The sequence below is a fragment of the Pteronotus mesoamericanus genome, unplaced genomic scaffold (assembly GCF_021234165.1).
Source record: "Pteronotus mesoamericanus isolate MK-2021 breed Mesoamerican mustached bat unplaced genomic scaffold, CSHL_Meso_final contig_2, whole genome shotgun sequence".
Classification (NCBI taxonomy): domain Eukaryota; kingdom Metazoa; phylum Chordata; class Mammalia; order Chiroptera; family Mormoopidae; genus Pteronotus; species Pteronotus mesoamericanus.
Genome location: NW_026555084.1, coordinates 29,847,173 through 29,866,008, shown reverse-complemented (window position 1 = coordinate 29,866,008; position 18,836 = coordinate 29,847,173). Strand labels below are relative to the sequence as shown.

General features: G+C 42.3%; 1 protein-coding gene across 1 annotated transcript; it reads right to left on the bottom strand.

The window, feature by feature from the left end:
* Positions 1 to 14,349: 14,349 nt before the first annotated feature.
* Positions 14,350 to 18,125, bottom strand: HINT1 (histidine triad nucleotide binding protein 1). The gene is made up of 3 exons (XM_054568510.1): positions 17,931 to 18,125; positions 15,913 to 16,017; positions 14,350 to 14,662 (listed from the first exon to the last, which is right to left on the bottom strand). The coding sequence occupies exons 1-3, from the start codon at positions 18,039 to 18,041 to the stop codon at positions 14,498 to 14,500; spliced, it is 381 nt and encodes a 126-aa protein (XP_054424485.1). The 5' UTR covers positions 18,042 to 18,125; the 3' UTR covers positions 14,350 to 14,497.
* Between the last annotated feature and the right edge of the window lie 711 nt (positions 18,126 to 18,836).

Genomic DNA, 18,836 nt, shown 5'->3' with positions numbered 1-18,836 from the left:
AAGTACACTTCACCACAATTAAAAGTGGAAAAAAAAAGTGTGTGTTTTTTGTTGCTGTTTTTAGAGCAACGGCGATACAATCTGTTTCCTGGCTTTGACAATATATGATGATAGCTATGTAAGATGCTACCGTTGGGGTCACCAGGTGATGGTCACACACAACCTCCCTGTGCTATTTGGGAGCTTCTTGGGAGTTTATAATTATTTCAAAATAGAAAGGTTTTTTTAAACTATCCTCAAAGTCATCGCTTTCTAAGTGTTCTACTACAGTTCGCCATTATCTGTGTTGCTGAGATTGTTTGTATGCTGTACTTGCATGGAGGAAACACTATGGAATGCTGCGCTGCACATCACCCCTCAAAAAATCGACGTGCCGTTGACAGCTTGAAATGAGCCTTGGCGGGAGTGTTTATCCTACGAAAATCAGCAAATGCCACAAACACGGGCTCCCCGCTCACAACCCCCGCAGCCGGCTGGTAAGCCTTTGCCGGCAGCCTGCGGCCCCGGCGTCCTCAGGGTTAGCCCTGACTGCTGCGCTTGCGAGAGGACGGGGCTAACCGACCGCGAGCAGGGACTTAGAAACTTCAAAGGTGGGAACTAGGACCGGGAGAGGCCTCCTGCGCTGTTCCTCCCTAGAGGGTGGGATGGTTCCTGTGTACACGTGTCCGCTCGGCCTAGCCAGGGAGGCCCGGAGGGCGGGTAAAACAGTATTTCTGGGTGCAGACGGGAGGCTGTTGCTAGAAGAGATTAGCATCTGAATAAGCAGACTGTGTTGAAAGGGTCTCCCCTCTCCAAAGTGCACAGGTATCAGCCAATCCATTTTGACGCCGGAATGGAACAAAGAGGTGGAGGAAGGGAAATTGTCCACCTTCTCTTTGAATAGCAGACATGGGGGCTCCGGGTTCCCCTGCCCTCGGGCTCTGGGACTCACAGCGGCGGCCCTGGTTCTCAGGCCTTCGCACTGGGACTGAGTTTTACAACCGGCTTCCCTGGTTCCGGAGCTCACAGGCGGCAGATCGCGGGACGGCGGCTCGGCCTCCGTCCCACGGTGAGTCAGTTCCCAGAGAAAATGGAACTTTCTCACTCATTTCCTAGCCTTCTGGGGCCAAAATCCAAACTCCCCCCAGCAAGCCATTGTTGAACGATGCCTAGAAGAGAAACGGTTGGTTTGAGAGGAGCAGTTTCTTGAGTGGGGACAAAACGGAGAGCAGCCCATGGCTGACCATAGGCTTAGCCGCCAAATCAATGGATTAAAAAACCAAGCGCTGGGGCCTGGAGGAAGGGAATTCCTTTCTTCTACTCCTGGCTTCCACCAGAAGGGCTTTTTCCTATGCACACTCTTCCCTTTTTCTCCCTCTACCCAAGGCAGGTAGGATGGTTTAGCTGATTAGTAAATGTATAAAGAATAACCACTAATGCAAATTTTCAGCTCAGCCATTCTTTCACATGCCTTACTCTTCCCCATCTCTCCACCCCTGAGTTAAAACACCCTCATCCTGGTTTATTAGCAAGAACACATGGCTACAGACTAAGGGCCGCATCCTCCAACTTCCTCTCTACCAACTATAAAGATAATCATCACAATGCTGGCCTCTATGCTTACTCTTGGTGTTATTTTCTCAATTTGTCCAAAACTCAAAGAAGAGGGGTGCTATACATTGGGGGTCATTTTGGAGACCTCAGTAAAAGGCAATTCATATTTTCCCAAGAGACATGCTATTCACTAAGATTTCAGAAGAGTAACAAAAGCTATATAGAATCCTAACCACACCAAAGGACTGAATCTTGAAGACATGTAATGTCTTAATTTTTAGAAGGATTATAGACTCCACTTAGTAAACACGGGCTTACTCTGATATCCATCTTCTTTCCCTGAATTCATTTGTAGACACATTCAATGGTCATATAAATTGCAAAACATATGTAGTTGACCCTTGAACAAAACAAGCTTGAACTGTGCAGGTCTGCTTATTATATGTAGATTTTTTTCAATAAACACTGTAAATATTTTTATGATTTCCTTAATATTTTCTTTTCTCTAGCTTACTTCATTGTAAGAATATAGTATATGATACAAATAACACACAAAATATACGTTAAATGACTGTTTATGTTATCAGGAAGGCTTCCAGTTAACAATAGGCTATTTGTAATTAAGTTTTGAGGAGTCAAAAGTTATACACAGATTTTTGACTGGGTAGAGGTAGGGGGTGCCCCTAATACCTCTGCCCCACCTTCACATTGTTCAAGGGTCAACTGTACTACATGCAGAACTTGCTCAATTATTTCCAACAAGAAGAAAATTCATGTCTTCTGCCTAATGGTAATCAATAGCAAACAAATAATTGAATGAGGCATTTCCTAAACTTTTGAAGGGAAAAATCAATGCAATTCCCTTTTTTATTATAGTAGATATAAAAATAAAATTCAAAGCAGTAACAAAAATCCAGAGAAAGACTTCTTGAAATGAAACCTAATTTATTTTCTTTAACAACAAAACTGTGTTCCATAAAAATGTTTTATTGAATAACAAAATGCAGTGTAGCAAAAGCCTAATGCTATGTGGCCAAAAATAAGTGTCTAAAGTGATGTGACAAAAATACACTTTAAAAAGGATAAATTGTTGCTCTCAAGGGTAAGATTCTTATCAATCTTATAGCTAGTGATGTTCTTAGGGCTGTTTTATTTTCAGGAACTGCTGAAGCTGTTTACAGCAGGGCAGATGCGCCCTATAAGGAGGAAATAAGAGAAACGATAGTGACAGTACGTTTTGTAATATGCCATCACAAATAGCAGGAGGGATTGCATACAATTTACCAGTTATTTCTGTTTTAAAATGGGAACAGTAAAAAAAACAAGTGGTTGCCAGGAGTAGTGGGGAGGGAGGGGTGAAAAGGCAGAACACAAAGTATTTGTGAAACTATCCTGTACGGTATTATAATGGTAGGTAAATGTCATGATACATTTGTCCAATCCCATTGAATGTTCAGCACCAACAGTGAACCCTAATGTAAACTATGGACTTTGGATGATAATGATGTGTCAAAGTAGGGTCACTGACAAATTGTACCACTCTATTCCAGATGTTCATAATGGGGGCAGGAGGTATATAGGACTCTCACTTTTCATTCAATTTTGCTGTGAACCTAAAACTTCTCTACAAAATAAAGTATATTTTAAAATATTATGTAGAAATGCAAGGGACCAGAATAGCCAAAACAATCTTGAAAAAGAACATTGGGGGACTCACACTTCCCAGTTTTAAAACTTATTACAAAGCTGCAGTAATAAAGACAGTGTTGTACCAGCATGAGGATAGACATATAGATTAATGGACTATAACTGAGTCTAGAAATAAATCCTCACAGTTACAGTCAGTTTATTTTTGAGGAGGGTGCCAAGTTAATTAACTGGGGAAAGAATAGTCTTTTCAACAAATGGTACTGGAACAACTGGGTAGATGTATGCAAAACAAGTTGAACTTCACACCATATGCAAAGCTTTAAATGGATCAAAGACCTAAATGTAAGAGCAAAAATCTAAAACACAGAAGAAAACACAGGTTTAAAACATGACCTTGATTAGGCAATGATTTCTTAGACATGACACCAAAAATACAGAGAAGCAAGAAAAGAAAAAAGAAAATTGGATATTATTAAAATTAAAATTTTTGTGCAACAAAGGGCATCATACAGAAAGGGAAAGATGATTCATAGAATGAAAGTAAATGTTTATAGTTCGTATATCTAATAAGGGTTTAGTATCCACAACACACAAAGAACTCTTGCAACTCAATAATTAAAAGACAATTCAATTTTTGAAATGATCTGAATAGAGACTTCTTCAAAGAAGATATATAGGTGGTCAATAAGCACATGAAAGGATGCCCAGCTTCAGGGAAATAGGAATCCACACCATGAGATGCCACATCATGACTACAGTCAAATAGGCAGTGTTGGCAAGAAGATAGAGAAACTGGAACCCTAACACAGTGCTGACTGGAAAATCATTCAGCCACTTTGAAAAACAGTTTGGCAGTTTCTAAAAAGGTTACACCTAGACCAACCATAGGACCAATTGAATGACCATATCGGCAATTCCACTTCCAAATATACACCTAAAAATTAAAACATATATCTACCCAAAAACTTGTCCACAAATGTTCATAGCAACGTTATTTGTAATAGCCAAATGCGAAACAGCCCAAATGTATATCAGCTGATGAATGGGTAAACAAAATATGGCCTATGAAGTATTATAGATCAATAAAAAGGAATGAAGTATTGATACAAGCTACAACTTATATGCTAAATTAAAGAAGCCAGTCACAAAAGACTATACTGTATGATTCTATTTATTTGAAATGTCCATAATAGGTAAACCCATAAAGAGGGAAAACAGATTAGTGGTTGCCAGCTTGCTTGGGGAATCAGTAAGTTTGGGGCAAATAGGGAGTGGCTGTTAATGGGTAAATCACAGATATCCTTACACTTCACTTTATCCATAAGTACTTCAGCATGTATCTCCTAAGAATAAGAATATCCTCCCATAAAACCACAACATAGTTACCCAGCTAGAGAAATTAACACTATAATAATGTCATATGCTATGTCCCAGAAATGTATTTTATAGCTGTTTTTGAACCCAAGACCCAATCATTATAAATAGATTGTGTTAAGTTTCTTTCTCATCTTTTAATCTAGAATAGTTGTCATATCTTTTTGTGGTGGCCATTTGTGATATCGGTGTAGTGGTGGTATTGATATTTTTCATGACATTGACTTTTTTAAAGAGTTCAGCCCAATTTTTTATAAAATGCCCACCTCATGGATTGGAGGATTTATCTGATTGTTTCCTTACTATTAGATTCAGATTAAGCATTTGTGGCAATAATAATACCCAGATGGTGTTTTGTACTTCTTTATAGCAACCCTATAGGTGATGCTATTGTTTATTCATATATTTAATATGCCGACTATCAGATCGCTTCATTGTAGAAATACACTTACTACTTTTGTAATTAGCAAGTGATTTGAAAGTGATATTTTGAAGCCAGGTCCCCCAAAACTTTTAACTCAGTGGTGTTAGCATGCATTGATGATCCTTGCCTGAGTCACTTATTGTGAGTTGCAAGATGGTGGATGTTTTTCATTTGATTATTCCTTCTACATTCATTAGTTGTTACTTCTGTTTTAAACAAACAAGAAAATATCTTCTCTCCCCTTCTCTCCTTCTTTTATCTTCTCTCTTCTCTCTCCTTCCTTCCCCTTGTCCCTCCCTCTCTCTCATCCCCCATCAACATAGATGCACAGGTTTATTTGTCGATGTCTAATGACCATTGTTAATTATTATTGTGTTCACATTGTCCCAAATTTGGCCACATGGAGCCCCTTCAGTCCAGTTTCCGTGTCCTCTTGACACGACCTTGTCGGTCCCTGAGCACTCCCACTGCCTGGCTTCCAGGCACAACGAGATATTCCATGCTCGCCGTCTAGTTCCCTGCCCACACCTAGAATCAGCTGTTTCTTCAAGGACCCTATTAGTTGGAGATGTATTTAAAAACTAAAGCTGAGTGTTATGTAATGTTTACTGTCACTAGGACTTTACAGTGGACAAAGCCAGGATGTTTTCTTAATCCTCAGTGTATACTGATGATTCTTAACTTCACGGGGTTCTTTCCCATCTTTCCCTGTTCCATGTCTTTATCTCCTTCCTCCCCACAATGAAAACTTAGATTATCATTTGCACTAATATCTTTATTCATTTGTTCTATCCTACAATAGCCCTCAAAAACAGTTAAACAATTATATACCAACAAGCACAGGAGATAATGTTCAGGATTTCTTTGCAGTTGTCCTGGTCCTTACAATTTATCGTAAGGACTATATGAGTCCCTGTGCTGTGTTCAAAAGTAACTTGAATTATATTTTCTTTGTGTTTATGTTTTTATTATTTACACATAGTTGTTTTCATTTGATTCTCTTTGCATTTGATTGTAGCTTCTACTTTTTAATCTTTTTTGTTTACTTTTAGCTCATTAACTCTTGGGTGTCTCCAGCCTTTCTCCTGTCAATAGTGGAAAGCCCTAGTTTCCATGGAAACTTCTCTTTCTACATTTCCGAGAACGGTCCCAATACACCATTTGGGATCTCTTGGGATATTTTCGCATGTTATTGCAGAGAAAGAAATGCATGAGGTGCATGGAAGGGAGAGAACTGGGCATGAGAGAGTTCCCTTTTCTTTTGAATATACCGGAAGCATGTGAGGAGTCATCGGGACAGGCCTTTGAGCAATCAAGAATCCAGAGGAGCAACTGCCTCCGCTGACAGGGCAGGCTCAGTCAGTTGGGAATTGGGGTGGTCTGCATCAGCCAAATTCTCCAATATAGTTCAATCCAAATATTCAGATACCGCTCTTTCCTGATCAATATCCCCACTTCCTTATAAAAGGCTAGACAGGCTATGAATTGAACTAATAAAACATGGTAACCTGAGAATCAAATGTTGTGTTAGGCTTATGACTTTGAATTCTTCAGCTGCAAGAGCTTATGTCTTGAAAAAAATCTCATTAATTTTTATAGCATAGTCATGGAGAGCCCTTAAGTTTCGATTGATAACTTAAGCCAATAATTCAGAAGTCTTAGCTTGTTGTTCTTTCTTTAGAATACTCAGCAATATTAGAAGCAACAACAACACCTCCACAGTCCTTGAGTCCTGCCTACTCTTCATACCAATGGCAGTAGCACTTGGAAGCTCAGAGGCATGACTTCAGTTGGACTATGAGTAAACATGATCCATGCAATGATCTAATTAGATGTTTTGCTACTATTTACTATGGGCCGTGAAAATTCAGTTTCTCAGCGTCAGCTGGATTCTCCTGACCATTATCCCAAGTCAGGCCAAATAACTGATCTCAGCTTCACAGCCACCCTGCCCACCTCCTCCTTGCCCTGAGGATCTGCTGCCTACAGCTATGTCTGGTAAAAATTTCTCCAGCAGTTAATTTCTTGGAACAGTATTTAATAGGTAGCTCACAGATGAACTGAGAAAACAGTCAAGAATCAAGAGAAGCTATGCAAATAATAGCCAAAATTAGAACGAGAGAGCTGGCTGTGGGGCTCCCCCGCCGCTGCCACTGAGCAGAGGGCCCGCAGCGTGCCCTGTTGTCATCCCTGGCACTCAACACTGGATCCAAGGGCTGGCAACACAGACGCTGTTGTGCCTGCCAACTGGATGCCGCTGTCACTGACACCAGAAAGAAATCTCCACTGTCCTTGTTTCTTTGTGTCATTAGTTTCAAATTCAAAATCCCAGATGGGTGCATCTGATTGGCAGAGCCTAAGACAAGGGCCCACATCCCAGCTGGCAGAGGAGGTAGAATATTAGGTGTCTGTTCATTTCAGCTACTCTTTGGGGAGGCAGGGAATCCCTCAGATTCCAAGGGGGTTGAAATGCTGACCATCAGTCATTACCAGTAGCCGTTACACATGCACCGTTCTGGGCAAATGCCACAGGCGGTAATAAGTGTACACTGTGCTGCTTGGTTTTTAGTCATACTCTAACCCATACAGCGCAGTGCCCCTCTCAGAGCAAGCCTAAAGAGATAGCAATTGCTATTCGTACCGTGATAAAGCTATTACCATTACTGTCATAATCATGGTGATGATTATTACAAAATGTCAACCTACAGGGATCCATGGATATGGATTAAGTGAGACAACAAAAGTCCCAGGTAGACTGTAGGGACCAATGACAAAGAGACCTCCATGGCCCGTCCTGATGCCATAACACTATATAGACTCTCCAGAAAGGAAGTACAACCCCTGGGGTGGGAGGGGAAACTCTAACCTGGCTAAAATTAACAACCTTCACCGTGGTGGATCAGAGACTCAAAACAGAAAATGAGTTGTTACAGGAAATCAAGGAGGTATATTTCTTGCAACTATAGTCTGGGGTGTGTGTGTGTGTGTGTGTGTGTGTGTGTGTGTGACAACTTTTTTCAGGTGCACTGAACCAGGCAAGCCAGGTGCCTTCAGAGGACCCGCCACTCCCACTGTCCTTTCTATGAGAGCCTGTTGTGTTCACACGCATCAGCTGCCATGGATACAGGGTTGCCTCACTACAGTGAGAACTGACCGGCCCTTCATAGGCTCTTCTGCAGTTTATGAGATCCGGCCCCAAGTCTATGCCTTAGGAGTCCTTGTCTTCTCTTGGAGAACAGAAGTCACACAGAGGTACAGAAGCGACTAGTCTCAAATGGCAGGAGGAGAGAAAGTGGCTGAGTCAGCGGGACAGGGGCGGGGTAAACTGGTTCACAGCTGCATCTTCCTCCCATTCTAGCATGTGTGCCGCTTTGCAATGGGATTGTTCCGCTTCTCCCATGCATGAGTGAAGTCTGTTTCTCCAAACCCTTGAGTGTAAATCAGCCTTTTAACTTTCTTGGACCATCAGCATGTGGTGGAAGCGATGTTATTTGAGTTCTGAAGCCTGGACCTGCGGGAACCTTGCAACATCTGCCTTACCCGCTTGAAATGCTGCCCTGAGAGCTTTAAGCTATTAAGAAGCTCGGAGTTAAAGGCAACATGGAAAGAGGCCAAGGCCTCCCAGTTGTCCCAGCTAAATCCATTCCATCCAGCCTGTGTGAGGGCATCCAGGGGAGATAAGCAGAACTGCCCAGTCAGCACACAAAATCATTAAGAAATAACACATTGTTAATTGTTGAAAACTAAGTGTGGGATTGTTTGTTACTGTGTGACCACCACGTAAGCTGATCTAGTCTGAAGCAGAGTCAGGGGTCATACAGAGGAGAGTCAAAGGACCCCGCTGACTGCCAGTGCCAATCGGGAGACATCTGAGTGGAGTCCTCGTGGACCCTCCAGCCTTCGACAGAACACGGCAACAGGACTACGCTCAGGCAAAAGCGACAGAGACTGCCCGGTCAGGCCACAGAATCCTGAGGAATAATAAATCCTTGACTCCTCTCTTTTCTCTTACCCCATATTTTACCCATTAGCAAATCCTGCCAGCTTTACCTTGCTGAATACATGCTGAATCTGATCACGTATCAGCTCCATCACTCATACTGGTCCAAGTTACCATCATCACTTGCACAGATTATAAAATAGCCACCTAACAAGTCTTTTTGGAAAGACTAAAATAAGGTATATCTTGATTAGTGTTGAATACATGACTATGTACACTTGTCTAAACTTATTGAGCTATACGACTTTAAAAGGTGGATTTTACTCTAAGTTATAAATCAATACTCTTAACTATTTTTTAAAGTAACTACTGAAGCTTTCAGGGCATATTCAAACAAAGTACAATGAATCCATGTTAAACCAATGCATTTTTTCTAGGACAAGTGCAAAAAATTCTTCAGTATGAAACAAAGAGAAGAAACCAGCTATAGAAACATCCACATTTACTCTAAATAAACAAATGAATATGCAAATCACACTATTTTTGAGAAGCTTATAGAACTGACTATAATTATAATAAATATATTCAGGGAGAAAACTTAATGAGTTATTATAGGCAAAAATCTCTTTATTAAAGGATCCTGTATAGCAATGAAAGCAATTCAAGAAGAAATTATCATCAGCAGGTGCTTTCTTTTTTGTTATTTAATTATATTTTATTGATTATGCTATTACAGTTGTCCCAAATTTGTCCTCTTGACCCCCTCCATTCAGCATGCCCCATTCTCTCAGACATCCTTACACCTTTGTTCATGTCCATGGGTCATGTGTATAAGTTCTTTGGCTACTCCATTTCCTACACTGTGCTTTACATCCCCATGGCTATTCTGTAACTACCTATTTGTGCTTCTTAATCCCCTCACCTCTTCACCTGTTCCTCCACACCTCCCCCAACCTGGCGACCCTCAAAACACTTCCTCTATCCATGATTCCGTCTCTGTTCTTTTTGTTTGCTTAATTTGTTTTTTAGATTCAATTGTTGACAGATATGTATTTATTTCCATTTTATTATTCATAGTTTTGATCTTCTTTTTCTTAAATAAGTCCCTCTAACATTTTATATAATAATGGTTTGGTGATTGTGAACTCCTTTAGTTTTTTCTTGTCTAGGAAACTCTGTCTGCCTTTTGATTCTAAATGATATCTTTGTGAGTAGAGCAATCTTGAATGAAGGTTCCTGCTTTCCATGACTTTGAATATTTCTTGCCAATCCCTTCTAGCCTGCAAATTTTCTTTTGAGAAATCAGCTGACAGTCTTATGAGAACTCCCCTGTAGGTAACTAACTTCTTTTCTCTTGCTGCTTTTAAGATTCTCTCTTTATCTCTAACCTTTGCCATTTTAATTATGATGTGTCTTAGAGTGGGCCTCTTTGCATCCATCTTGTTTGATACTCTGTGCTTCTTAGATTTGCTTGTCTACTTCCTTCACCAAATTAGGGAAGTTTCCTTTCATTATTTTTCCAAATAGATTTCCAATGTTTTGCTCTTGCTCTTCTCCTTCTGGTGTCCCTATGATGCAAACGTTGGAATGCTTGATGTTGACCCAGAGATTACTTACACTATTGTCATTTTTTTTAATTCTTTTTTCTTCTTATTGTTCTGGTTGTTTTTTTTGCTTCCTTATGTTCCAAATCATTGATTTGATTCTCAGCTTCATCCACTCTACTGTGGTTTCCCTGTAAATTGTTCTTTATTTCGATTAGTTCATCCTTTGTATCTGACTGGATGCTTTTATGCTGCTGAGGTCCTCACTAAGTTCCTTGAGCATCCTTATAATGAGTGTTTCGAAATCTGCATCTGATAGATTGCGTACCTCCCTTTTGTTTAGTTCTTTTTCTGGAGTTTTGATTTGTTCTTTCATTTGGGCCATGATTCTTTGTCTCCTCATTTTGGCAGCCTCCCTATGTTTGTTTCCACGTATTAGGTAGATCTGCTATGACTCCCTGTCTTGTTAGCTTGGCCTAATGCAGTAGGTATCCTGTAGGGTTCAGTGACACAGCCTCTGCTATCACCTAAACTGGGTGCTTGAGGTGTGTCCTTCATATGTACTGAGTACACCCTTCTCTTGTAGTTTAGCCTTTGATGCTGTTGGCAGGTCAATGGGAGAGATTTACCCAGGCTAGTCAGCTACAAGTACTGGCTGTGGCCACTGCCCACAATCTCCACCCTCCACGGAAGATGAGCTGTGCAGGGGCAGGGCGGTGGTGGTGCTCTGACATGGTCTGTAGCTGTGCACTAGGTGCACTGGGGTTTGTGCAGGCCAAGATCAGCCCCGACCTGTGTTTTGTCCAGGGCCACCCTGCCTGATCTATAAAGCAAACTGAGCTGGCTGCTACTTGTGCTGGGCTGGGAGATTCACAGGAAAAGCCAAGCTGTGAATCTAGGGCGACTACTGCTAGTGCCAGGCCTGGGGCCACTCAGCAAGAGGTACGGCACCCAGGGGCTCACTAAGGCTGGCTATTGCTTCTTTGAGAGGATTTAGGAAGCTGTGAAGCATGAGCTAAGACCAGCCATTCACATGGAAGTCACTGCTAACAGCTGGGGTGGACCTGTAAGTTGGGTGTGACTGAGTCTCAGGAAATCTCCAGGGTGGGGCAAACTGTATTAGCCAGGTTGATGGGGTCTCATAAATGGCACCCACCTGCCAGCTCTGTGGCTCTGTGGGGGGAGGATTTAGAAAAGGGACAATGGCCTTGCCTACCTTTCTGTCGGGGAGAAAGCTCTTCCCTACTTCTTGCCTTGATGCCATGCACTTCAGTTCCTCTCTGTGCCATGGTGCTTTTCAAGCTGCTACCCCAGTGCTGAAACTCAGAAGGAGCAAATCTGAGTAAGTCCATGTGTGGCTTCTTTAAGAGGAACAGCATGGGCCTCCAGAAGTTTCTTCTACCAACTCAATCCCCGCTGATTATTGCAGCCAGAAGTTATGGGGACTTAACTTCCTGGCACTGGAACCCTGGGATGGGGGGCCTGATGTGGAACTCGGAATACTCACTTGTGAAACATCCCTCCTGAATTTTTACCCACCACACACGGATGTGGGGCCAGCCCATTCTGCAACTCCATCCCTCCCACCACTTGGATGGATTTTTTTTTTTTTTTAATTCTGTAGTTGTCAGACTTCCATTCAACTTGATTTCTCATGGTACTGAGTTATAGTCGTTCTGTAGGTTAGTTGTAATACTGAACTGGTTGTGCAAGGAAATAAGCCATGTTTACCTATGCCACCGTCCTGACCGGAAGTACTCAGCAGGTGCTTTCATACTATTTGCTTTACAAATGAATAGACTGACTGATAGGCAGAGGACTGGTATCAACTCTTGGCATACTTGCAGTACATATTTGGGAAAGACTTAACCACTTTTTTGTTCTCTTTAACTAAAACCCATGCCATAAGAAAAAAGGCTTCTTAAAATTTAGTCACTTATTATTTTGTATGGCATAATGAGTAGAAAAAAGTATAATGTAATCAGTATGATAGAGCACCAGAATACAGTAAGGAAGGACCTTTACTTGGAATTAAAGTTTCATCCACTATTATCCACTGAAAATAGTGGCCAACAAAGTGCCTCCTGGTCTTGAGGCAATGTTGGAGGAGTGAATACAAATTACGGTGACTTGGAGCAATCTTTTTCAGAGTTAGGTGAAGTCCAAGAATGCCTGGCTGCTTTTCCGGACTCATGAATACCTCCAAGCAGTGACAGAGCAGATTGCAACTTGTCTCTCAGTATCTACTCTGCTTTCATTCCCTTTTCGATGGCAAGGTAACCAGCTTTTCTTACAGCTTGAGGTGGCCAATGATATATAAATAGGTGGCGTGGCACCTCGGGAAAAGCTCCCTCAAAGAGGGACCTTTTCTGGCACGTAACTCTTTTTGGCATTTTCCTTTCCACTTTCTTTTTGATGGGAGGAACAGTCTCCCCGTTCTGTGAGCTCCTCTAGCAAATTATTCATACTAGACGAGGGGGTTTTTAGGATCCTCTTGATTTATAGCCCTTTGGTCAAAAGCACCAGTAACAACCTGGACTCTTACCTGGCAAGGGGGGGCCACGAGTCTCATAGGACTGAACCCCTTAACCCCTGGAATCTGATGCCATCTCTGGGCAAACAGTGTCAGAACTGAGTTGAACTGTAAGATACCCAGCTGCTGTCTGGAAAGTAACTTGGTGCTCCATAGAAACCCTAGCCCCTTCACACATTGAAAATTTTGTCTCTGAACCATTTTAGACAGAAAAGTCAGATACAACCAGCAAGACAAATTAGCAGTTGTCTACCTGATTTATTAGCAGTGGTTTGATTACTGGGAAATATGCCTAAAGAAAGCTGACTCAACCCTCTTACACATAATACAAATGGTTCTCTCATTACATTCTTTACAGTGGCACAAACTCCTCCAAAACTTTTCTCAGGACTTCCCCCACTTAAAAAAAGGCATAAAGATACATAAAGCCATACAAGTATTAGGGAGGAAAATAATAATTTTTAAAAATCCTCATGGGGTGGAAAAGTCTTTTTAAAATATGAAATAAAAACCGATACATTAATTATACAAATACTTTAAACACCCTAACAAAAAAATAACTAGGAAAAAATTATTTGAAAGATATAAATGGCAATTTTCCTAATCCCCCCAAAAGATTTAAAAATCACTAACAAAATTAAAAATTAAGAAAAACAATTTTCAATTAAACGTGTCAAACCCTACTCCAGTGGCCTTCAGAAAGGTAGGGTACATGGCAAGACTAAAAACAAAGTTTGGCTGTCAGTCTACGTAACAAGAACCCAGACCCTGGGATTCCCTCCATAATTCCACACAGCCAGATTCATGCACAATCAAATACTTCTGTTGGTGTGAGCATGGCATATTCGAAACAGTGAGTTAACTTAGAATTCCAAGTTAATTCTAATAGGCTTTCAAGTCTTCCTTATAAATACTCAGCCAGAATTTAGATAATAAGGAAATAGCAATGTATGGCTTCACATGATCGTCGAAATTCTGTGACTAATCTACTTTCACCCTTTCCAAATTATCCCAACAGTCCACGGGAAACATGTAGGCCAGACAATAAACATTGTTTCTAACCCCAAACTGTCACTTTCTGGTTCAATCACATCACATATCCCTTTGTTCTTAGACAATAAGAGAACTGGATTAGAAAATTTTCTCCAGAATTAAAAGGATATTTCAAGGCTAAAGCTAAATTTATGAAATCTTGTAATTTGTCTTCAAATTATACCATACCATTATAACAATGTATGTATGTTGTTGAGTCCTCCTTGGGAAGAAAAAAATAAAAAACCTGCCCAGTTATGATCACCACCTTCATACATCCCAACATATACATTTTTAAAATAATAAATCAAATACAGAATTCAGAACATGCAAAGTGTCTTTTATTATGTATGGATTTTAGAAATTATTTCCTCAATTTCTCCATACACAGGCAGAAATAAAGTGTACTATTTAACCTGCAAAACTGATCGTTGCCTAGAGTAGGAAAAATTATCCCTAGAACATGCTTAACCAGGAGGCCAATTCATCTGCCGACCTCCAAGAACATGAAGATGAACGTGATAGACAGACTGTCCCCCATCTGAGCCTTCATTCACTACCATTCGATAGCCCTTCTTCAGACCCAGATCAGCAGCACATTTCTTGCCAACAATCATTAAATGTCCAAGAAGCTGAAAAAGAGAAAAAAAAAAAGTGTCTTAAGCACAGGCAGTTTCCAACTTCTGGACACTAAATAACTACCAAGGTAAAACATTAAATTAAAAAACTGCCAGGTTAAAACTCCTTTGTGGTGATGGTCGGGGGGACGGAGGGTGGTGGTGGAAGAGGGTATGGGGGGATAAATGGTAATGGAAAACATAGAGTGAAAAATTAATAAAAAGGAAATTTTTAAAACTCCTCCGTTAGGCAAATATTTAGAAACTTTTTCAATCCTAATGCAACATAACTTACAATTAAAAACTCAGTAAGATTAGATATTTATTCATTGCTAATTCCAATCAAAAGATTAGAAACATGTATCTATTTCTCAATTACAATAATTTTTAAGTGTTCTTAATAAAGCAAGACAACTTGCTTTCTTGTTATGGGACAGTATAGCAATCAGGATAGGTTTGGTTATGCGGTGGTAACAAATCACCCCAAAATCTGGTTTAAAACAAAGAAACATGTCTTGTGTTCACTACATATTCATCACAAGTTAACCAGGCTCTATTTCTACATCTTTTTCACTTTGAAACCCAGGAAGATAGATCATAGTGGCAGAGGGAAGAGAGAACATGGCAAAGCAGGTGCTAGCTCTTAAAAGTTTCCACTCAAAAAACACATCTCATTTGTTTCTATTCATTGGCCAAATCAAGTCCTATCACCAGTCCCGACATCAATGATACAGTAAGGATAACGCACCCCAAAGAATAGTGAATTTTTACAAGCAATTAATCTACCACAAAGAGCATTCGGAAAAAATTTTAATTAAGGCTTGTACCTCCTGGTAAATCCAAATAATTGTGGGGGTTTTTTTTCCTTTAACAGTATTAACAGAAGAGCCCATTGAGCCCTCTGCTATATGATACGCTGTTTCTTTGTTGAGGAAAAATGAGTCTCATCAACTAATCCTCAGGTGGAACCCTTTCTGCATAAGAATGTGTGATGATGGATGTTAACTGGAATTATTATAATGATCATTTCATAGTATCTATATATATTCAATGATTATATTGTATACCTAAAACTAATATGTCAATTATATCTCCCTTTAAAAGAAAATCAAACGAGTTATAATTAGTTTTGAAACCCTAATGATTTTTGCTTTCCTTAGTAATGCCTCTGGTAAAATGAATATGTAACATCAGTTTAAGGTAAAAATTTAGTCTCTCAATTTAAAAGGCAAGAAAATAAAATTTGTGCTAGTAAATTTACTTACACTTTCGTCATCATCTTCTGCTACAGAAATCTGGGATATATGCTTCTTGGGTATCACCAGAAAATGTGTTGGTGCTTGAGGGGAAATGTCATGAAAAGCAAGACACTAAAGAGGAGGAGGGGGAAAAAAATCAAAGTTTAGTGAATGTGTCATCTTGTAAGACAAACTTACTCTTTTCACACCAACCCCACGGGAGACACAGTAGTAAATGCTAGGATATCAGTAAGGTACCCAAATGCATGTCGTTTCCTGGTCCTTTTCATGAACTTACAGTCTAATGGAAGATTGACTTCAGATCCTCCGAGTTACAAAGCAAAAGTAAAAGTGAAATAAATGACTACCAGGAAACAACCTGATTTAGGTTGGGTGTAGCAACTTCGAGGTAGCAACATTTATACAGATCCAAAGGATGAGTTCAAATTAATGTAGACTAACCCTTGCCTGCCTTTTCCTTTGATCTCACACGGCTCTTCCTGCTCAAGCCACACTGTCCACTCTACCCTCAGGGCTTTTTCAAGCGGCTTCCTCTACGGCAGCGACCCTCTCCCCTCAGCCCCGACTTCGTCCCGACTTAAACAGCCACTCATGTCCCAAAGGATACCTTCGCCGATTCCCCTCCCCACCTCCCCGAGGTCAGGGGCCCTTGGTTGCGTAAGAGCCGGGTTTTCTTTACTTCAATAATCAGTTTTGTAATTACATAAATACCTATTTCTTCCAATTTCGCTCAATGATTGAAGAAATATACCTATTCTCTTCTGTGGAAACGAAGGTAGTTCGCGTGTAGACAAATGACATACCACACGACTGTGTTTGTATCTCTCGTTCCCTCCGGAACGTGGGAACTACCCAGAACCCATCCTGCCTACCTGTCTCAGGAGTCATTCGATCGGGTATTCCATCCAAAATGCTGTCTCATGTAGATTGCTTCATGCTGTTAACACTGTGGGGACTACGGTGGCCCGCAAGTCAGTGTTTTTAACGGTCATTTATAAAAAGCAACTGGAATTATTTCAAAAGAAACGTGCACTCTCCACAACAAAAGAACACCTCGAAGTATTGACAAAATAGTTAAAGTTCTCCTCGAGGAATTAACGTTTTGAATCTAAGAACGCTAATAGCTTAAAATTAATGTTTCTCTTACTTTCCATTTTTCTTAACAAAGCTTCCAGAATGTTTTCCATGTTAGTCAGCCAACCTCCTGCCAACGCTTTAACTGAGACCCAAACCCATAAATACAACGGCTCATTAAAAATTTTACACGAGATGTCTGAAAGTCACATCAAGTCGGCCTTTCTAAAACTGAATTTCACCTACGGTGAGGTCAACAAGAACTACACTCTCAGTCCCTTGGCACAAAATTGCTTCCTGCCAAATATAAAAGGAACCATTCTTCCCAGGAGGGGGCCAAAGGAAAGCAAATCCCCAAAGCAGGCGCATTTAATTCGAACTCCGCGGCCGAGGTCGAGGGGTGCGGGTGACCAGCCGCCCCGCGCGTCTGCACGCCCCGCGCCGCCCCTGAGGCTCGTGCCCTCGGCCCTCCAGCGCCACGCGGCGAGGAGAGGCTCCGGGGATCGCCGGGCAGGCCGGCTGTGCGCGGGAGATCGCGGAGATTGGGCCTGAGTCAGGGACGCGATCGGGTTTCACCCTGTCAGGCAGAGCGCTGGCGAGATTGTGAGATTCCTGACAGACGCGAGGTCCGAGGCAGCCGCGCAGCAGCTTGGCGCCCACGCCGCGGACCCGGCGCGCCCTTCACAAGCGCACAGACCCCGCGAAGCAGGCCCCGCGGGCGCCCGGCGGCCTGGCCCGCGACCGGGCTGATAACGCGTAACCGGAGCGCCGGCACGCGCCGGCAGGCCGCTGGCTGGGGGCCCGAGGCAGAGGCCGCACAGGTCGGCCGGGTCCGGTCCCTTCCCTTCGCCACGGCGCCGCCCGACCCTTCTCTTCCCCGGCGGGGAACGGGCGTTCCCACGCGCGGCCACCCCGCCTGAGCCCACGAGCGAGGTGGAGTCGGTGCCTACCTGGTCATCCTCAAAAATGATTTTGGCTGGGATTTCCTTGCGAATGATCTTCCCGAAGATCGTGTCGCCACCAGGCCGAGCGGCCTGAGCTTTGGCGATCTCATCTGCCATCGCGGCCTCCCTTCCGCAAGGCTGCCGGGGGAGAAGCTCGCGAGGAGGGGTGGGGCGGGGGGAGCGGGCAGAGGGCGGGAGCGCGCGACCAAGCCTGCGCTGGGACCGCTGCTCGCTTGGCGGAGCTGGTCCTGCGCGTGCGCACTGGCAACCGGAGCGGCGGCTGCGGCGGGCGCGGCGGGCGCAACAGGCGCTAGGAAGACCGCGGGGGCAGCCAGGGTCCGGAGGGGAGCTTCTTGACTCAAGGCTCCAAGGAGCCGTACTGAGGTCGTTTTTCTTTATTCCTTTCTTGCCTCTCGGCGAGTGGAGTTAATGGTAGAAGCCGACCCTCGCTTGCTTTAGGGACCCTTGTAGGAAAAGTTAGGTATTGTAGCTGAAAAGATTTGATAGTTCAAGCCGGGCTGGCCATGTTTGCAGGGTGAGACACCGTGACACTCATTTCTCAGGTCTTGGCGCCAGCACGTAAGCCTTCCTTGCATTTTTTTTTTTCCCCTCCCTCTAGCAGTGGTTCTCAACCTGGACTCAATGTTAAAATCACGTGGGGAGCTTTTTAAAAATCCAGCAAACCTGGACACACGCCAAATCAATCAGAATCTAGGGGTGAGCCCCAGGCATCAGTAGTGTGTGAATCCTCCTAGATTGTTCTACAAGGAATTTTTCCTAGTAGTAATGAACATAATGTCAAATGTCCTACCTTAAAGGACCAAAGCATTTCTTAACCACAAATCCTCCATATCTTTGCTCCTTTTTAAGATTTTTTTCAATATATTGGGAACACTTTCTCATCTTTCTTTT

Coding starts and splice junctions, on each gene's coding strand:
- HINT1 (XM_054568510.1), bottom strand. CDS start 18,041: ATGGCAGATGAGATCGCCAAAGCTCAGGCCGCTCGGCCTGGTGGCGAC. Junction 16,018..17,930: donor TCATTTTTGAGGATGACCAG/GTAGGCACCGAC, acceptor CCTCCTCTTTAG/TGTCTTGCTTTTCATGACAT. Junction 14,663..15,912: donor CAGAAGATGATGACGAAAGT/GTAAGTAAATTT, acceptor TCTCTTTTTCAG/CTTCTTGGACATTTAATGAT.